Here is a 13,623-nt window from a genome sequence, read left to right as displayed (position 1 = left end):
GTGGGATCCAGAACCAGCTTCCAAGAGCCAGGAGAATTAAGCCTGGAGGGAGAGGGGAAGATTCTCTGGCCCTGGAACTGGACTGGTGGCTGTTGTGTATGTCCCTGACTGGGTGGCTTTCTCCCTTTGTCCTTCTAGGTGCACAGCCTCCTTCCCTCCCCTCATCTCCCCACCGTTCTTCTCTTTTCTCCTCCCCCTCCTCTTGTTCCTCCCCTCCAGCCCCCTTCAGACAGCTTACCCACAACCTGCCATGCTGTGGAAAGAGACCTGGTTCAGATTACCTCTCCACAGTTCACAGCTGTATGATTTGAGGCAGGTTGTTGCTCTCTCTGAGCCTCTCTTCCCTTGTCTGTAAAATGTGATTATAATATCTATCTGATGGGCTGTTTGTGGAGTCAGTGATTATCACAAGTGCATATGTTCTGGGACCATTTGCCCTTGAAAACTACTGAGTCTAGATCCTGGGAATTACATACAAAAAGAAAGACAAGAAATCCTTTTGTCTTTGAGAGGCTTATGTACATTAAGTATAAAGTTACTTCATCTGAGTCTTGATTTTCCGTCTTATAAAATGGGTGTTAATTTTTTTTTTTTAAGATTTTATTTACTTATTCAACGGAGAGAGGGAGAGCACAAGCAGGGGAAGTGGCAGACAGAGAGAAAAGTAGACTTCCCTCTGAGCAGGGAGCCTGACTCAGGGCTCAATCCTAGGACCCCGGGATCATGAACTAAACTGAAGGCAGATACTTAACGACTGAGCCACCCAGGTGCCCCTCCTTCGTGTAAAATGGAAGTAATGATGGGACCTACTTCAGAGAGCTAGAGTGAGGAGTCAGAGATGTCATGGACAACCTTAGCACATAGTAGGTGTTCATTAGATGATTTTTATTATTCTTGTTTGTCCTGCAGGAACCTAGGGAATAAAGGACAGAGAAGTCTCCATATAGAACTCCTCTGAGGCTAGCTGTGCTTTGGGCAGCAGGATGGTGAGGGTCAGGGCACAGGCTTTGTACATTGAAGCCTCAGAAGGGAAATATGACATATACCAGGAAGCATGACCCAGGCATTAGTGAAAGCCTGAACAGTCAGGAAAAAGAAGGATGTTTTTATATCACTAAATGGTCTATAGCCATTATGCCTTGAATTCAATCTGTCCTAGCAGCTGCAGAACCACACTGCTCTGAGTATGTCTGTTTATGAGTCTGCCTTCCCCTCTAGATTGGTTGGTCCTTGAGGGCAAGGGCCATGCCATACTTGGTTTTGTGTCAAGCTTGGGTATGTGCAGTAACTGATTTAGGAATTGGGCTTTTGATCCAAGGGGTCAAAAGACAGACACCTGGGACTTCTCCTGAAAGGCTTTTAAAGGGTCACTAAGCTGGTATGATATGAGGAGCCACTGGAGAACATCTTGGTTACCACAGAGGGAGAGCCTGCCTGAGAGTGATGTGATGTCAACCCAGAGGAAAGCAGAACTGAGACAGAAGCAGACACCTGATGACATCATGTGAACCCCTGGATCCAGCCCTTCCTGAAGCAAGAGTGGACCACTTTAGTTGTGTGAGTTGTTTCTTAAGTTTTTTTTTCTTGAGTTGGCTTTCAATCTCTTAAAACCCAAAGAGTCTAGGTTAGCATGGCCTTTCTCCTTCCTTTATTTAAAAAAAAAAAGTCTTGATTATCAAATAAAATCTATGAAAATATCCCCTGACCTAGTAGAAATGAATGATATATTTCTGAGGCACATTTTGCCTTAGCTCTGGAACAGGCATATCTAGGGCTCAATCCTACTTCTGCCCTGAAGGGACTCTGGTTCCCTCATCTGTAAAATGAGGAGACCAGCACTGTTGTGAAGATTCATTGAGAAAAGTAGGAAAATCATGACTTCTTCAGCTTCATAAATGCAACTTCATTACTCTTACCCCATTGCTCCCAAAACTTGGTGTCACTAAATCAGGTGTCCCTGATTTAGCATGCAGGGAAAAGCAGGCCTGAGCAGCTCCACCTTCTCCCTTCCCTGGCTACTCCTGATGCTGCTACAAGGCTCCACCCCCAGAAATCTGGGCCCTAAAGCTGGCCTGGAGGAAGCCCAAGGAAACTGGTCAGCCTGGCCTGGTCTCCACTGGAAGCTTGCAGGCCTTTATCACCATACACTGTGACTAAATTTGGATCTCAAAATCAGACAATCAGCCTCGGAACTCCTGACAAATTCCAGCAAGTACTAGCTGTTTTCATCGTTTTTTGCAGACAAGGGGAATACTTTTTCCAAGTGACAAGTTTAAATTAAAAGTGGTAATTTGTCATTATAGAAACTTTAGAAAACACAAGGGGAAAAGTCCAATAATATCTGTATCCTGACACAGCCCCCATGGAGAGTTTGCTTCTTTCCTGTTGGTCATTCCAACAGTCTGATTTGGGGGACTGTTGTTTGTTTGCCTGCTTGTTTTTACATCCATGATATCAAAGTGTATGTGATATATCTTTTATATCTTGATTTTTATATCTTTTTTAATATCTCATATTTTTTATATCTTTTATATCTTATATCTTTTATATCTTGATTTTTCCCACCATGTTTTGACGTAAACATTTTCCTGTGTTACAAACTCTTTGCTGAGTGCCAGATGCGGTGCTTAGCACGTCACCGGCATGATCTCAAGAATGTTCACAACCATCCTAAAATCAGGAGTCCTTACTATTCTTGCTTTGAAGATGAGCAAACCAAGGCACAAAGAGATTAAGTGTCTTGCCCGATGTCATGGTGAGGATCAGGCTGTCTGGCTTCATGGGCCATACTATCACCTAGGTATATCTGTATCATGGTTCGCTCAACCTTCCTTAGAGAGATAGATGCCTACTGTTCTTCCCTGCCTGGTACTAGGTCTTCACCGTGCCAGTTTGCCCTGGAGACTGGGAGCTCCTACTCTCAGTTCTAGGAGACTGGGAGTCCCTACTCTCAGTTCTAGGAGAGCAGCTACTGTGCAGAGTTGGGTGCAAATGCGGGGTCTGGCCAATCAGAGTCCCGTATATCCCTGGCCTCTGTGATTGGCTCAGGGAGGGGCTGTGATCCAGGTGTGCCCACACAGGGAGGCTGTAGGCTGCATCTGCGCTGTGCTGTGGCCAGCTGTGAGAACCTGCCTGGGAATGGGCCGGAGCAAAGGAGGTCAGAGCAACAAGCAGGAGAGACCAAGTCCTATTGGAGCATTTCAGATTCTGGATCCAATGCACCTGAAGTGAGGGCTCTTGGGTTCACGATACAGGACTTTTTCAGTTAGCTGAGCTTTTTTAATCCCCTTAAACCAATTTGAGTTCAGTTTCTGTCACTTGCAACTGAGAGTTCTGCAAGTCCACCCTCATTGTTGGACGTTAGTGTGGCTTATACAATTTTTTACCATCATAAATAATGCTGTAATGAACATCTTTACATACAGAGCTTATCCTTGATAAGAATTATTTCCTTGTGATATTTTCACCAAAATTGCTTGGCAAAAGGATCAAACATTATAAGGACTCCATGGACATTTTGCTAATTGTTTCCTCAAGGTTGGCAATGCTTTGTATCCCTCACCTTCACTCCCCAACAGTATGTGCAACTGTGAGTCTTAAAATTGAGTTCTGAAGCAGCTTTCTTTTTTTACAAGCCAAAGTTGTATTTTTGTTTTAAACAGCAAAATCATGTTAATATAAAACAGATAAAAATAGACAAAACCCAAAACACACAACACACAAAAGCACAACACACAGGACGGGTGCAAACCCTTCCCAACCCACCACTCCCCCCAAGTTTTAAAACCTGTATTACATATCCCCAAAGATTAGATTGTATTGGAGAAGTCACAGTATTGAATCAGAAAAATAAGAATAAGAGACATTTTTAAAAAGGTCTGTACACAGGTTGTGGGGGGATGGGATGAGAGACATACACTTCATCACTCCTACATCAAAAACATAATGCAGAAGGGTTTCAGTGATTAGCACATATTTCTAGAATACTACTATTATGCTAGTCCCCTGCCCACTTTTTAAAGTTGCATTTAAAAAGGATAAAAAGTGCACAGACACTTTCATAAGGCACAGACAGATTGTTGTACAAGTCATTTCATTAGGGGCTTGGGGAAAACAACTAAATACCAAGAAATGCCAGGAGGCCATGTGTTCCTGAGCAGGCGTCCCTCTGCCAGAACTAGGGCAGAGATGGGATTGAGCAGGGGAGGTTACTGCCTCTCATTCACCAAGACTTTGCACAAGCCCATTCTTCTCACCTGGAAGTGATGGGGTTCTCTGGGAACTTAGGGATTGATTCTAGTAACTAGTCAGAAGCCTGAAAGTAGCAGGTAGCCACCTCCCTACATGTCTCCCTGGCTGGACTTGAGGGTGATCATCAAGTGGTGGAGCCTTTGAGGGTTCTGCCCAAGGCTATTTTGGCAGCAGCCCACTAACTACAAGGTGCCTGGCATTTCTAATGCAAAGGAGGCTTCTCAAGAATGCAGGAGGCTCTGGATCAGAAAAGTGGTCATGGGCACTCACCAGGATAGATCCTCAAAGGCAACAAATGGCCAAGAAAGCCCCAGGGTCTCATTATCCTCTTAATGTGTCTCCTTCTGAAGGTAGAGCTAGCACTGTCCTCTAGCTCCTCATTTCCAGCACCCCACTCCTAGTTGGCATGCAGCAGATGTTTGTTGAATGATTTTGTATGCATATGTACGTGGTGTTTTACCAAGCCCCTGAGTACTCATAACTTGATTTCTGATTTCTTCCATAAACTTTGAATGAGTACCTACTATGTGCTGGCACAGGGACCCAATGCCAAGACAGCAAATACAAGTTTACAAATCTGCCCATCTCTGGACTGTCCACTCCCTGTGGGCTTTGTCTTTAGTCCCTATTCCTAACACTGTGTCCAGAACACAGGCCACACTGATGAGTGGGTGTTGAGCAAAGTGTGCCTGAAGTTAGGAGAACAGCTGCCCTGGGTAGCTAAATCCCAGACGACTCCTAGTTCTGGGAATGGACTAGGAAAAGGAGCTTGTTTTGACTTGCAAACAGCCCAATTTTTCTGGTGGTTCGAAAGAAGCAGGCACAGGACCACAAACAGCAAGGGAGTATCTTGTGGTCTCCTGCTTCTTAGCCCTGGAGTCTCTGCCTGCGGGGGTGGGGGGGGAGGGTTGGTGCTGAGGCTCAGGAAGGCAATGGGACAAGGCCTTCAGCCCCTCCACTATGTTGCCCCATATTTGCACCCCTATGCAATGGGAGGAAGTCTCCAGGCTGGGCTCAGGATCTCACATGGCTCAGCTCTGCCAGGAGAAGGGAGACAGTGGGAAGATGAGACTGAAGAAAGGACACTTGTCCTTCTAGGGTATGGGTGGCAGAGAGACCACAGCCTGGGGCTGGAACCCTCTATGCAGGTGCAGGTGCCCAGGCTCTCTCCAGGGGCAGCCCATTGAAGTTTCAAGAAAGAAAACTCAAGGCAGCCTCAAGCTGCCTGGGGCTTGAGGCCAAGCAGTGGGGAGAGTGGGTTTCAGTGCCAGACGTGCCTGGGTTTGGATCCCAGGCCTGCCACCTACTGCGTGTGATCCTGTCACTTCACTCACAGGATCTTAGCTCTCTTACCCGCCAAATGGGAATAATACTGTGTTTCACCAATTCTAAGTAGCAGAGTTTGTTTTCACATTTCAAGTCTCTGATTAGAATGAATTGTGTAACTGTGGCATCTTACAGTTAAAATTCATGTTTTTTTTTCCCTTGGTAGTACATAAAATGGTGCATTTTATTATCAGTAGCATTTTAGATATGACTCAGTGGGGGTAATAAGACCTGCCTCACAGGATTAATGTGTGAAGATGCCTCTCTAGCCCAGTGCCGAGGCACATAATGATGTGAAATGAAAAAGAGGGGTTCCCTTCCCTCTTTCTCCCGCCATGTGAGGGCCATGTGAGCAGCTCCTCTGTAGCACTGAATAAATCAGAGCATCAGGAAATTTCTGGTTTTTAGAAGATAAACACCCCCTTAATTTCTCTTAGAAACAGGGAGGCTATTTATAGCAGCTGCGGAGCAAGTTAGACAGGCCACCAGCTCCTTTTGTTCCAGGTAACAGGTCATCAGGGGCATGGCCTGGTCCACCACAGGTCCAGGCCCTGTCACTGGTTTCCTGGTGGTGGCTGGAACCCAGGTGGGGACCATTAGGAAGGGCAAAGGGCAGGAGAGACAAGCTGCCTCCTGCTGGCGTCTGAGACCACCAGAGCTTGTGACCGGCTCAATCCAGCCAGGGCTACTGCTGGAGAACCAGTCCTGGTGGGTGGGGAAGGTCATGAGTCCTCTCCCACACAGTCTGTGTGCCCCACCCCACATAGGGGAAATGGCTCCTGCTGGCCAAATTCAGCTGAGCACTGAGTGCCACCTAGCTTCTCCAGGTCCTAACCTGGGGTTCCAGATGCTCCCCTAAAACTTCCATCACAAAATTTAAATGGAGGCATGTTTCCCAGATTCACTAGGGAAAATAACCAGTTAGGGGTTCTTGTAGGGGCAAGAGTAGAGTTTCTGAAGTTGAGATCAGGTCAGAACACTATGACCACTTCCAGGCAGAGAAGCAACAGGTGGCCCAAGACCTAGAGCATCACAAAGACCAATTGGTCTTAAAGAATTTGATTTGATGAGGGCCCAACTGGGCTGGGCTCTGGGCCTCCAGGAACCCAGCAAACATTTGTTATATGAATGCATAAACTCTCTGAATGTTCTTTCCCTGTCATCATCTGTGCAGCAGAGGAACAGATTAGGAATTGTAATAAAAATGTTATCTGCTCTTTGCAGGGTGTCTTGGGCTTTTTCAATGTTATGCTGGTCCTCTCGTGGGTTCTGGAGTGGGGAGACACTGGGCCTCATCTTGGACAGATTTGGAACTGAGAATCAGAGAAGCCCAAGGGCTTCCTTAAAGGGACAGCACAACCTAGGACAGAGGTTAGGCCCAGAACTGGGGGCAGGAGCTGGCCTGGGCCAGCCTATCAGCCCAAGGGCAGTCTGGGAGTCTGCAGAGATGGGCTTTGGCAGGGGTGAGGAAGTGGGGGACAGGGCCAGGTCCCAGGAAGTGCCTGCAAATGGCTCTGGGAAGGGGGGGGGTTCCCATGTCAGCATTTTAATGTCTCAGCTATTAGTTAACATCTTAATGATCATTTAACATCTTAGTAATCAGCAATGAAAGAGAAGCTGAGTGTCAGAACCAGTTGCAAAGTCTTTTCCTCCTACTTCACCAGTAGGCTGCCCTGGTGATGCCCACAGCTGCTGGTGAATGCCAGGCCCCAGGGTTACAACAGGAAATGTGGAGAGTTGTCAGCCTGATGGAGTGGCCCTTCCAACTCCAGGTGAGTCACCTGCCTCCAGGATTTTCCCTCCCGCAGGAAAAGAGAACCTGCCGCTTGTCTTCTCTGTGGGGACAACAAGGGATGGTACAGATAAAAAGCATCTAGTAGGACGGAGTCAAGGTGCACTATGCTTATTATTAGGCTGTCTGGGGTGAAGGGGTGAAGAGGCTTCTGGGGATGACACCACCCAGAGCTCTCAGTGGGCCACAGCACCCATCAAAACTCCTCTCCAGGACTGGGGAAGAAACTAAAAAAGCAAATTGTTCTTTTCTGTTCTCCACCCACCTTCCCCCCAAGGCATTGCTGCTTTGGAGCTGTAAACAATGAGCTATTTTTTTCCTTCCCTTAGAAAATCTGAGTGTCCCTGTTCTATACCATCCAAGGGAGTTCTGTTTAGGTGCAGGCTTCATACATTCAAAACCATCTGACGTTACAGCCCCAGAAAGTGAACGGTTTCTAGTCACGCTACCGTCTGGGCTCGGGATTGCACATTCGTTAGTGTTAAATAACCTCCTAGGGCCAGGATCCCTGGATAAATACCTATGTGTTCTCTCTCACTCATTCTCTCACACACATTCCCTCTCTCTTCTCTGGCCACTCCCTCCCCTCACCCTCTCTCACACACACTTGACCCAACTCCAGCGAAAAGCATTGCACAGAGAATGCTGTTTCCCAGCTGAGAGGTCACCGAGGGACAGGGTGGTCTGCTAGGCAGTTCCTGAGCTTGCTGTCCGGATGGCCTCTGGCGGGGCAAAGCGCTTTTGAGCCAGAAGCAGCCCGTGCCTGGGCTCAGACCTCCCAGGGCCTCATCTCCATGACTGTGACACCTTGCCCACTGTTGAAGAGTGGCAGATGGGATGGCTGCTGCCCTTGGACTCCCTGCTGGCCATAGTGGTTGCCTGGCCCAGGGGGCCTTCAGAAAGGTGACCTGGCTCTGGCCCAGGCCCATTGGCGGGCCAGGCTATGGCCTGTAGATCTTAATGACATCCTTGATGGGCCGCCGGCAGATGGGACAGCAGGCCCGGGCTTGCCTCTTGAGCCGCAGGCCACAGCTGTGGCACAGGCACATATGTCCACACGTGTAGATGACTGTGTCCACTTCACCGTCAAAGCACACCGTGCATTCACCATTCTTGCTGCCTGCCGGCTCCGGTGGGGAGAACACGGGGGACACCGGGGGGCTCAGCGGGGAGCTGGGTGCCGTCACTGCAGAAAGGGAAAACAAGCCAGACCTTAATAACGTGGTTTTCAAATGCGTTCTGCTGGGGCAACCCCAAGAAAGGCAGAGCTTCCATGGCCGAACTTGTGGGAAACAATTTCAATAGATACCAGTTTGATGTTTTTCTACTGGGCTTTGCCCCCTGCCCTACCCTGCTTCCCCCAAGCATCAAGTACCATTATCACCCTTGAGGATACCATATGTAGACTTCTCCTACCTCCAGATGATTGTATAGCCGAGGAAGGAGAGGATGCAGCGGGGAAAGGTGGCCACCCTTGCTTAGCCTCAGGAAGGCTCTGGCAAAGCTGAAGGAGCCAGGCCAGCCACCAGCTCCTACCCCCTCAAGGGTTTATAACTCCTTACCCAGGGATGACTCAGATGCTGAGGACGACTGGTTGACACTGAAGGCCATATCAGAATCGCTATCATCCTGTGAGCCGCTGAGGGACCCTGATGGGGATGCGGTTGTAGGGCTGGACTGCAGGGTGCCTGAGACCAAAGAGACTCCATCAGGGGTGATGGGAAGTGGGCCCTGTTCTGCTAGTCCCTGGCTCTTCACACTTTTGCACCTTAGCTTTCCCATCTGTCTAACGGGGGGATAAGAGTTACCTCCTAGGTTTCTGCTAAGGACTGATGGAATCGTACACATGTGGTAGATAACTATTCTCTGCCATTCTTGTCTTTTTTTCAGAAACAGTAACAAGATCTTGTTTTGGGGCACTTACTTCACGGTCACTCACATGATCCAGGCCAGGCCAAGAACTTCCACCCCTTGGTCTCAATGAAGGTTCAGATAAGGCTACAAACCCAATGCAGGTCAAAGAGGCCTTCATGAGAATACTACAACTGTTGGGAAAGAAGGGGCCCATCTACTGGGAGGTTAAGTCTGGCCCTGTAGAGCCCACCTGAGAGTGAAGCCAACATAGGGGAAAGTGAGCTTTGGGATTGGATCCTGATGACATGCTTTCAAAACCTGGATCCATCCAATATACTCTCAGACTTTTGAGGTATGTGTATCCATACATTTCCCTTTTAGTTTAGGTAACTTTGAGTGGGGTTTTATCACTTGCAACTACAAGATTCCTGACTAGTAGTATTCAATACGAATGAGTTTTCTTCTTTGTGTTCACTGCTGGTATAGATAATAATGGGTTATTTCTTAGGTGAGAGAGACATTCCTTCCCTCACCCTATTTGAGGAGGTTGGACAGATAATGCAGTGCTGGGGTTGCTGTCAAGTAGAAATCAAGAGGGCAAGCTACTGGCCTCCAAAAGTAATCACCTCCATTCCACCTTCTTTTCCTGACCACTCAAGGACTCATCCCGGTCCCTCTGGAGGTGCCTAGGAGGGGGGCGGGAAGGAGGAGGGAAAGGAAGACGGATTCTAGGCTTAGTTCTTGTCAAAGCCCCAGTGGGAACTTAGGCAACTCATCTCAGGGTAAATGATGATTATGTCTGGTCATCCTTTAAAAAAAAAAAAAAACACAACCAACAATGACCACCACTCCCTTGTTCTTCCTCTGCCTGAAAACAGCAGTCACTGCTGTTACTACTATTTAAACTTGCTTTGTTGTGTGTGGCAGGCGCCTGCTGAAAGCATCATATGCACCTCATCATTTCATCCTCCTGACAATGCCAGGATACAGGTAGTTACTCCCTCCCTACACAGAAGGAACCTGAGGCTCAGAGAGGGTCTGTGATTCGCCCAGCATCTTCGTGGCTGACCAGCTATGTGACTGGGATAGGCAGTTAATGTCTCTGTGCTTCAATTTTCTTATCTGTCAATGGGATAATGATATTGGTTTCATAGAGGCATCAGGAGTATAAAATTGAATGATATAACATGAAACGCTCATTGTTTCTGTTACCATTGGGGCTTACTTCTTGAATCATGAAAATTGGGCTGTGCTGAGAACCTTCCCTGACCACCACCCCCATTCTACCAAGTGGGAGAGAAGCCTCTGCAGTGGCACTCATCACAGGGCGCAGCTCTCCATTCAGGCGTGTCTATGAGCTCCTCCTGTGCATGGCCTGTGTCCTGTCCTCTGCTGTGCCCCATCCTGGAGCCCAGGGCCTGGCCCACAGCTGGTGGGTGCTCCGTGTCTATTGGTGGCACAAATGAAGGCAAAATCATGTCAAGCCTCCGTTCCATTTTCTGTGGACACTGTTATTCTCATGTCCTCTTTTAAGTGTAGTTGTATTTACTTTTTCTCCTACACTTAAGATTCATCACGTATTTAAAAATTAATATGGGATATAATAAATCATAACCACAGAAACGGGGGGAACTTAGGTCGGTGCGGGCCGAGTGTGGACTTGGGAACAGCAAAATGGGCATCCCTGGGACACTGGTTAGAACCGCACTTCGGGGCCGCCCCTACTGAATCAGAGACTCTGGGCGGCGGCAGGAGGGCGCTCAAACCCGTCCAGCCTGGCAAGCGTGGGCGGGCCCTACCCAGCCGCGCCCCGCGCCCCCGCGCCCCCGCGTCCCCGCGCCCCCGGGTGGCCGCGCACGCGCACGCGCACGCGCGCGCGGCCGGGGAACTCACCGAGGAGGCGCAGCTGGCCCGCCGCGCCGCCGCGCACGGCGAAGAAGGCCCAGAGCGCCTGCGTGGTGTCGACGCACAGCAGGCGGCCGCGCGGGCGCCCGTTGACGCCCAGGAGCACGTCGCCGCCGGGCCGCAGCGTGAAGCTGAGCGCGTCTCCGCCGCTCGGCACGGGCCCGGCGCGCGCCACCACCCAGTACTCCTTGCGGTCGAGCAGGGCGTCGGGGTCGGCGGGGAGCTCCGCCGGCCGCAGCGCGCCGGGGTCGCACGACGTGATGCCGAAGGCCAGCGCGCCGGGCGCCGCCAGCCCCGGGCGGCCCACCTCCACGAAGAGACTCTCGCCGGGCCGCAGCGGGCGCTCGGAGAAGACGAGCGTGCGGCCGCCGTCGGGCCGCGGCGCGCAGGCCACCTTGCGGTCGGCGGACAGGCTCACGTCGGGTCCGCGCGTCGCGTGGAAGCGCAGGTCCGCCTCGAGCAGCGCCGGCGACGACGCGGGCCGCGGGCGCTCGCGGGGCCCGCACGGGATGGCGGCGGCCGAGGCGTCGGCGGGCGGCGGGCCCGGGGCGCGGCCCAGCGCCAGGTGGCCCAGCTTGGCCACCACCTGGTTGTTCTCCAGCTCGTTGTTGTCGAAGTTGGCGGCGTCGTGGCTGCTGGGCGGCAGGCAGGCGCTGAAGCGGGCCTGGCTGAGGCGCGCGGGTGTCAGCGTGTCGGCGAACGCGCTCTCTGGACCGGGGCAGAAGGGTGGTGGTGAGGGGCGGGCCGCGGGCGGGGAGCCCCGGCGCCCGCAGGCCTCGGCCCCCGCCCCCGGCGCACAGCCCCTCGCTTCTCCTTCTAGTTCAGGTGTGTACCGACTCAAGAACCACAGGCGCACCGAATCAGGAAGCGCAGTCCTGTGACGGATCTTTGGGATGGGCAGATAAGGCCCTTTCTCACCCCCACCCCCACCCCCCTTCATCCCTTCTTCCCTCTTTTTTTTTTTTTTTTGTTCTCCTTCCTTCTTCCGTCCTTCCCTCACTCCAGAGGTTTTCATGCTATGGAACATTTGAAAACCCTTTATTGTTGGCCTCCCCAACTAGAGGATAAGCTCCAAGAAGTGAATCCTTTTGCTCTTTATTTGTGGCCTTCTGTGACAGGTATTGTTTTAAGGTCCCTTCAAGTGTGACGAGTTCTCACTCAGGTGTGTGCTGTTATTGCCAGCCATTTAGCAAAGAAGGGAGGTGTGAGGCACAGAGGAGTTAAGGAAGGCGACCAAGGTCACACAGAAACGGGCAAAGCCATGAGAAGAACCCAGGCTCTTCCACACATGCTGACTCTGAAAGAAGGCAGCACAGAGCCCAAACATTGGATAGGTTAGCTTTCTGTAAGAGGTGGCCTCATTTTATAAGACAGAAAACTAAGAGTTTTAAGTCATCATCATGAAAATATTTTTGGATGATTTTTAGTGGTTTGGAAAAACGTTCTTGATACTACATATAGTTAAAAAAAAAAAACCATTTCATTTAGGTAATACAGATCTTCATACTTTGGTAGATTACTTGCCAGTTGTCTCCCCAACTAGAATGTGAGTCCTTGCTTGTCTGTTCACCACCACCTTCTCCGGGCTCAGCAGAGTACTGGGCAAAGAACCTTCATTCTTTATTGGATGAATAAATGAATGAATGAGGTTTCTAAAACACTGACTGCCACTCTGGGTAACAAGTCAGGGAAAGGAGTGGAGTTTCTTTTATTGATAAAAAGATTCTCATTAACCATAATAAATAAAGCAAGAAAAAGTGTTTTTCAAACTTCTCTAACTGGACGCTTCTGGCTAAGATTTGTCATCTTATAATTTATATCATGGAAAAAAGTATTTCTTTTTTAGTTTTCCAGATAAAAAACTAAGTCCTAATAATGAACATGCTTTTTCCAAAAGCATGCCCTAGCTCCTAGTGAGAGTCTGGTATGGTACTCCCTACCCCACCAGTAGCGGTCTACAGGGCAGATTTTGTAAACTGGTCATCCAAGTTTTGACCCTGGCTCACAGACCTGTTTGGCCTACTGGTCTATTATCCATTTCTACAATGATTATGTATATTACAAGTCTTATCAGAAAACCTCAATATTTTAAAATGTCTTTTTCAATTACTAGTTAATGTGGGAAAACACTGATGATATAACATTAAGTGGACAAAAGAAGATGCAAAACCAAATATATTATTTGATTCCAACTGTGTGGGAAATGCATGTATAGAATGCATGGGAAAAATACAGGAAGGATATACATAACAATCTGAGGGTGGTTATCACCAGATGGAAATTTGCTTCATTACAGTTTTTAGATTTTCTCACTTTGCTCTAATGAACATGTATTGGTTTTATAATCAGAAAAAAAAAAAAAGGCACACATGAAAGATAAAACAAGTGGGTTTTTTTTTTTTTTTGAAAAGGCACTTTAGATAAGTGGATGTTTTTGGTGGAGCCTCCTGGTGTGATGCACTTTCCCATGGCTCTCTGTCCCACCCATCCTGCTA

At 49.1% G+C, this 13,623-nt stretch overlaps 1 protein-coding gene across 1 annotated transcript in view; it reads right to left on the bottom strand.

The window, feature by feature from the left end:
• Positions 1-3,462: 3,462 nt before the first annotated feature.
• The window catches only part of NEURL1B (neuralized E3 ubiquitin protein ligase 1B), a 38,626-nt gene continuing 28,465 nt past the window's right edge, over positions 3,463-13,623 (bottom strand). Inside the window, exons 3-5 of the mRNA XM_041749609.1 lie at positions 11,117-11,836; positions 8,932-9,057; positions 3,463-8,555 (exon numbers count right to left, since the gene is read on the bottom strand). Coding sequence (XP_041605543.1) covers positions 8,311-8,555; positions 8,932-9,057; positions 11,117-11,836 — 1,091 coding nt within the window. The 3' untranslated portion in view covers positions 3,463-8,310. The remainder of the gene's footprint in view (positions 8,556-8,931; positions 9,058-11,116; positions 11,837-13,623) is intronic.

The sequence above is a fragment of the Vulpes lagopus genome, chromosome 3, assembly GCF_018345385.1.
Source record: "Vulpes lagopus strain Blue_001 chromosome 3, ASM1834538v1, whole genome shotgun sequence".
NCBI classification, from domain to species: Eukaryota; Metazoa; Chordata; class Mammalia; order Carnivora; family Canidae; genus Vulpes; species Vulpes lagopus.
Note: the sequence above shows the minus strand (reverse complement) of the source record. Positions and strands in the feature narration are given on the sequence as shown.